At 41.6% G+C, this 7,516-nt stretch overlaps 1 protein-coding gene across 1 annotated transcript in view; it reads right to left on the reverse strand.

Annotated features, from left to right (window-relative positions):
• The window catches only part of LOC103799036 (glycosyltransferase-like protein LARGE1), a gene marked incomplete at its 5' end in the record, with an annotated part of 40,117 nt that extends 33,655 nt beyond the window's left edge, over positions 1 to 6,462 (reverse strand). Inside the window, one exon of the mRNA XM_009071328.1 lies at positions 6,307 to 6,462. Within this exon, the coding sequence (XP_009069576.1) occupies positions 6,307 to 6,462 (156 nt within the window). The remainder of the gene's footprint in view (positions 1 to 6,306) is intronic.
• Positions 6,463 to 7,516: the final 1,054 nt, after the last annotated feature.

Here is a 7,516-nt window from a genome sequence, read left to right on the forward strand (position 1 = left end):
TGCACAAAAGAGTAACTATGCAAAAATGTATTCAGTATGGAAGTACACATCTAAACAAGTGTGTTCAGGGACAACTAAATGTCTTTACCCTGTTTCTTTCTCTGCTGCGTTAAGAACTGGCTGGATGGCTGGGCCCAGAGTGTGGTGGTGAACGGTGCTGCGTCCAGTTGGTGCCGGTCACTAGTGGTGTTCCCCAGGGGTCAGTGCTGTGCCCAATTCTCTTTAATATCTTTGTGGATGATTTTGATGAGGGGATTGAGTGCACCATCAGCAAGTTTGCAGATGACACAAAGCTGGGAGGGGGGAGTGTTGATCTGCTGGAAGGCAGGAGGGTTCTGCAGAGGGACCCGGATAGGCTGGAGAGATGGGTTGATTCCAAGGGAATGAGGTTTAACAGGGCCAAGTGCTGGTCCTGCACTTTGGCCCTAACAATCCCATGCAGCACTCCAGGCTGGGGACAGAGTGGCTGGAGAGCAGCCAGGCAGAAAGGGATCTGGGAGTTTGGAGAGACAGGAAGCTGAACATGAGCCAGCAGTGTGCTCAGGTGGCCAAGAATACCAATGGCATCCTGGCCTGGATCAGGAACAGTGTGGTCAGCAGGACCAGGGAGGTGATTCTGCCCCTGTGTGCTCAGTTCTGGGCCCCTCAGCTCAGGAAGGATATTGAAATGCTGGAACGGGTCCAGAGAAGAGCAACGAGGCTGGCGAAGGGACTCAAGCACAAGTGCCATGAGGAGAGGCTGAGGGAGCTGGGGTTGCTTAGCTTGGAGAAGCTCAGGAGAGACCTTATCACCCTCTACAACTGCCTGAAAGGAGGTTGGAGTCAGGTGGGGGTTGGATGATAAGAGGGCACAGACTCAAGCTCTGCCAGAGGAGGTTTATGTTGGATATTAGGAAGAGAGTTTTTACAGAGAGAGTGCTCAGGCATTGGAATGTGCTGCCCAGGGAGGTGGTGGATTCACTGTCGCTGGAGGTTTTCAAGATGAGACTGGATGTGGCACTTAGCCTAGTAACCACGGTGGGGTTGGACTTGGTGATCTCGGAGGTCTTTTCCAACCAGGTTGATTCTATGATTCCATTCTAAGATTTGTATTGTTGATTAAAAATTTGGAAAGAAGAACCTGCAGACATTTTTTTTCTCTGTGTTTTCTGAAAGTCTTCTCTAATGGGAATCTACTGTCCTTTCCTTAAACTGAGTGAAAACAGTGATACACTTCCTCCTGATCTTGCTCTGCGCTTTGGATCAGGACACAAGCTTCAGTAATAGGGGATAGCCCATTCAACCTTCAGATTTAATGCTTTGGCAGAAGTACCTGGTGAGAGGCTGTCTGCAGGAGAGAAGTTTTATGAGAATGCTAAAGGGTTGAGTGTGTGCCTCTGTGCTAAAATTAGGTTTACAACATCTATCTCAGTCTAACTACAGAGATAGGCTGGAAGATCCTGTTGAAGGGCTTTACAGCAGGTCCTTTAGAATAAAATGCTGGACATAAGCATTAAAACCAATAGTATATGTTCAAATTTGAGATTATTATAAGCTTTGCCTTTGTGGATTTCCTGAAAGTCTGCAATGCATCAAAATAAGAAAGAAGGAGCAAGATGGGGAAATAGCAAGGAATAAGTTGGATGGAGTGACTAAAGACATGGTCCAAGGGCCACTTGAGTCAATGACTGTGTTTACAGGAGGATTTGGTTCGTATTCTGAATTTTCCACCCAGAATCTGTACAAAAGACCAAGGGGTGATTGCAGTACCAATTTGCAGAGAAGAGTCTGCTCTGTGTAATCTCATTTTAGCACATATTGAATATGTACTGCTCTATGGCAAGGAGCACATTGCAGGCTCCAGCTCACAGCCTGTCTCTGAAACACATAGGGTTTTTTAGATGGAACATTTCAAGGAAAGTATGAAGCATGTGTTTACACACTGACAAACATGTAAGTATTTTTACATAAAGAGAAAAATTACGCCAGTTTGAATTTCTTTGCCTCCAATATTTCAGTTTCAGAGCTCTATCTGTTCTATTCATTCCCATTTGCGGTGTTTTGGGACCTAATAACTATCCTGTTTGATGCAGCTGAAGATCAACAATGGACTAGATCAGGACTATGTAGAATAATATCCAAAGACTGCCTTCAGACTCCTTAAAATTCACTCTGTAGTATTTTACTTCCTTAGGAAACATTAGAAAAAGAAAACTACTAATCTTTCCACATGCATATGCACATGAGATATATTTAAGCATACATGCATTCACACACAGTCATAGAGAGAAAGAGATTAAAGTGAGTTCCAATTACCTTTTCAACTAATGCCCCTTTACATCTCTCTGGCATTGTAAAGAGTCCTTAAAAAGGGAAGATACATAATTTCCATTAACTTAAAGGCCATCTCAGTACTGATGAGAAATGTAAAGGGGCCTTAGAGAAACAGAACCAGCCCACTGCCATATTTCCTTTTCACAGATATTTGCATTACAAACGAGATATCTTAATTACAGGTTGAATTGTTAATAAAACATCACTTTTATGTGATGTAAATATTAAATGCAAAACAAATACCAAACTGTAGAGAAGCAATGGCTGGTATGTTGCAACAAAACCTTAAGGGTAGGTTCTGATACAGCCAGACTGAGTGACACTCAGACCAAACCACTGCTTTTTCCATAGCAGGGCTCAGTGCATTTAGTGCCAAAGTAATTCTTGCTAATTATAAAACCAGTAGAGCTGTTCTAACATTTTGTCCCCTGGTCCACAGTGCAGAGCAGCACAGGCGGCTGAAGGAGCACCTTTTACCCATGTACACTGCCTAATATAATAAAGCCCAGTTGTGTTTTGGGGATGCCAGTCTCAATTTAGAGAAGAAAGAAAAAACAATAGGAAAAAAAGATAAAGCAAACAGCAATTCCAACATCATACACACCTGACTTGATAAAAATGATAGCTTTTTATGTAACATATATGCTCATGAATCCTAATCAAAGTGTATGGCTACATCTTGTCAGACTAAAGGTTCACCTAGCCCATTGGTGAGCTGGATGCTTTGAGAGGAATGTAACACCAGGGTAGATGGACAGAGAGGCTTTCTCAAAACTCTTCCCTAGACCTGAACTTGTGATTCAAGGACTTTCTGCACCAAAGCTTAACAGCTCCTGATTGATTTTCTTCCCACAAAGAGTCATTTTTGAGCATATGTATACTTTTAGAAACATTAGCCCTCTGCTAACTTTTCATCATATCATGGCTGAAATACCTATCTTTGTTTTGAACCTGCTACTTGCTGTTTCCACTTCGTGTCCCCTAGTTCTTGCACTGGGGAGAATGACAGTGGTTCCCTGGTCACCTTGCAAGATGCTCTGCTTCTGAAGATTATCCTGCAATAAATCATGGGAATGTACTGCATTTAATAGGACACTTGTGCCACTGTATATGCTACAGCAGATAGAGCAAGATAAAGAGTGGTTTTCATGATAGTCTGTGCTGGTTTGGGCTGAAGTAGCTTTAACCTTTCCAATAGTGGCTAGTATGGGGCTATGTTTAGGATTTGTTTAGGGTTGATAATATAGAGATGTTTCTGTTGTTGCTAGCAGAGCTCACACAGAGCCAAGGCCTTTGCTGATTCCCATACTGCCACACTGGTGAGGAATTTGGAGGTGCATGGGAGACTGTGAGCAGACCCAGCCAGGACAGGTGACCCAAACTGACCAAAGGGATATTCCATACCATAGGACATCACGCTCAGTATATAAGGAGGGCTGATGAAGGAGGAAGGTGGGGATGTTTGTTTGTCTTCCCAAGGAACCGTTATGCGTGATGGGCCCTGCTCTCCTGGAGGTGCTGAACACCTCCTGCCCATGGGAAGCAGTGAATTAATTCCTTGTTTTGCTATGTTTTTGTGTGCAGCTTTTGCTTTCTCTATTCAACTGTCTTTATCTCAACCCATGAGTTTTTCTAGCTTTTACCCTTCTGATTCTCACCCCCATCTTGCTGGTGGGGGAGTGTGTGGGAGTGGCTGCGTGGGGCTTGGCTGCTGGCTGGGGTTAAACCACAACACAATTCTGTATTTAGGGTCTCATAACTTCAAATCTGAAACTTGTTTTGTGCATTTTATAATAAAAAGGACACAGTCAAGTTTAGAGGGAGCTTACATCATAGACAACTCCTATATTTAGGGTCTCATAACTTCAAATCTGAAACTTGTTTTGTGCATTTTATAATAAAAAGGACACAGTCAAGTTTAGAGGGAGCTTACATCATAGACAACTAATAAAAAACAATGGCTTCTCCTAAGTGACTACTGTTAAGCTATTTGAAGTTTGAGTATTTTTCTTTATAGCAGGGTGCTAACCTTTTGGTGTCTTTTGGCAAATTAGGATTTTTCTTTGTCTAGCTCATTCTTTTCCAGTATCATTTTAAAAAATATAATTCATAAATGGAGGAATGAGTTGCACTTCTTCTTCAGACACAAGCCACAGCACAAACCATATTGCATTCTACTTATCTTGAATAAGAAACAGGCTTGAACAGTTAAGTCATTTTCAGTGTCTGTCAACTAGATACAAGTTGAGTAAAATGAGCCATTTAAAACTTTTAGGACTGCCATTTACAGTAGCAAGAACTTGCATTTGCTGTGCACTGCTCCACAGCATCTTGTTGCCTGGAATAAATCTGTTTCTTAAGGATTTACAGAGCTCTGGAATATGTAGCAACAAGTCTGTGATGGCATCCATGCTCTGAATCCACACCACATGTGGATTCATTAAAATTCTAACCTGCATTCTTAAAGTGTGATGAAGTCGTGTTTTGTTCTGTTGTCTTTTTTTAAATGTCTTGCTCACCTTTTCTCTTCTTATTCTACCCTCTACTCTGTCTTTTGTATCTTGATGTCTCTAATGGTCTTTCTTTTATCACATTCAGTTCACTTGATTGTCTAAAAGCATCTCACTCATGTGGAGGATTTTCTTCCTCCATATGCTTTTGTCCTCTTGACGTGTTTACCTTCTCTCTCTTTCTCTCCCTCTCTCATCCTCACTTGAGTCTCTCTCAGTTAAAGTTTATTTCCAGTTTCTCATCATTCCCCACTCCTTTCAGAACACAGTGGGATGGAAAAATAAGTACTTGGGAAGCTGTGCCTTAGGCTAAATGATATCTATCCAATCTCTGAGTGCTATAGTTAAAAATATGACCATGTGATCATTTTATCCACAGACTAAATGGAAACACTACCAGCCTCAATGACAATATTGATTGCCAATTACCTCTTAGCTGCTAATGTGTACGCGACACTGGCTTTGATTAATTGATTTTCATACAGACAACGTTGCATATTTTAGAAATATTTTTTTTCCTGAAGACAACATAAACTGTTAGATTTCTTTTTATTTCCTTACAGACTATGTAGCCAGAATTGGTACTTGAGCTAGAAATCTCCAGAGACCACATTATACACAAGGAGTTCATATACATCTGTGTATAAACATTTCAGTTAACAGTTTTTTACTTTGGAATTATATGTACTAAGGCATTAACACACACAACGTCTGTGTGTAAACATCCTTGATTTCAACCATTTTCAAAGGGTTTGCTTCATCTGAAAGGTTCTGATTGCAAATTTTATGCAGATACACATAAATGCTGCTGTGTTTGGTTAGGGGAAGTACAGAAAAAAGCCTGCAGTCTCATGGTCTATGTGTACCTTGAAGTATTCACTCTATAGTTTGCAGCACAGCAAAAACTCATAGACCTAAATCCAGCAGCCTTGGCAATTTCATTTCTTCTCCATTATTTGTGCATTAGTATCTACTAGCCACAACTGACATCGCTGAACAAGGCTGAACAAATACACAGCAAGAGACAAGTCCTCCCCCTGGAAAGATTTTGGTCTGTCATACTGAATCAAAAACACAGCACTGTACTGGTTAATAAGAAAAAAATGAACTCTATCCCAGCTGAAACCAGAACAAGGTCTTAGGGTGAGATTTGCAAAATTGCCCAATGGAAAAAGAGCCCAAATCCTCATTTTCAGCTTTGATGTTACCTTTGTTGGGGATTTTTAAGAGGCAAAGTAGACAAAAAAACCCAATAAAACCCAGGAGAAAAATGGGATGAATATGACAGTTTTTCTGGTGAGGAACTGAGGCAGCAAGAGATTAAATGATTTGTACAATGTCCCTCCTGGAATCTGAGCACTGCCTTCAGATTTTCAGAGTCCACCACCCCACACTACTTGCACCACTAACTACAAGTCTTCACGTAGCCTGTGCTTCTATGAACTACCCTTTTAATCATCAAGCCCTTAGCCATCTCACTTACATTTTCACTGTTAACATCTGCCTCACTGGGGCAGCCAAAGAGTTCCCGTCTCAGCAAATTCCCATCATACTCCAGGAATGTCAGGTAGAGGTTGCGAAAAAACTCCACGTGCTTGTTTTTCACTCGCAGCTTCTTTGGTGAGTTCCAGTGAATCACCTCAGAGGGGAAAAAAGAGAAAAGACATCCTGCTGTTAGAATCCAGATTTGCTTTACCTGCCCTCTTTCTGTCTGTTCAGTTTGCTGCCCTCTTAAAAACAGTAGAAACCTTAACACACAAACTGCACAGACTTCCTTCTGTCTTTTTATAGCAAAGGCTTTGCCACGTCTTCTGCAATAACTGCTTACTCTAGGGGTGATGTGCTTTGAAACACTTTCATAGGAGTACCTGTACGTTTGAGTGAGGGTCCTGCTCTAGCTTGTGAGGCTCAGAAATGCTTCCACAACTCTAACCATGCTGCTGATAGGTTATGGACTCTGCTGAAGAAGATGGAAGGGCGAGGGGCACAGGGATGTAGGTATTATACATTAATCTCCAATTTCCACATGACTGTTTCAGCTAATGAAACTGATGCACTGTCTCAGGCCAGGCACACTATTCTCTGGTTAGATATTGAAAAGAAAAAGCTTGAAATTAATTCTTATACCCATTTAAACAGTTCAAAAAGGACTGAATTTAATCTGACTTCCTTACCATTGCTTCCTTTAAACAAGGTTGGTCTTTGCTGCATTACCACAACATAGTCATGCACCACGATGCTGCACCCTTTGAATTCCAATTTCTAGCAGGTGTTTAACCTCTGCTAATGGCAGATGACCCTCATGCTGGCCTAGATTTAAACTCTGACTCTGACATAAAGGGCCTGATCCTCATTTACTTCAAGACTACTTTGCACTGCTGCCAGTGTGAACAAGAAGGGGCCTAACAGGGAAAAACTAACAGGGAGCCAAAAGTGACTTGCAGGAATGATTTCTTTTTATAGAGGCAATATTTTAGACATAAGAAAGAAACCACCAAATACTTTGCATTCAGTTTTATTCCTGTGACTTCTAAAGAGATTTACAAAGAAACCCTCTTCTTTGAGAATATTTCCAAGCTAGGAGTCCTGGAGGTTCTGTGAACCCACTAAGTTAATTGTGTGAAGACACTGTGTCACTCACACACAGCCACAGAGCTGCAACTCCAGCTGTTGAGCCGGTGGCATGGTCAGCT

Source organism: Acanthisitta chloris, unplaced genomic scaffold, assembly GCF_000695815.1.
Source record: "Acanthisitta chloris isolate BGI_N310 unplaced genomic scaffold, ASM69581v1 scaffold9153, whole genome shotgun sequence".
NCBI classification, from domain to species: domain Eukaryota; kingdom Metazoa; phylum Chordata; class Aves; order Passeriformes; family Acanthisittidae; genus Acanthisitta; species Acanthisitta chloris.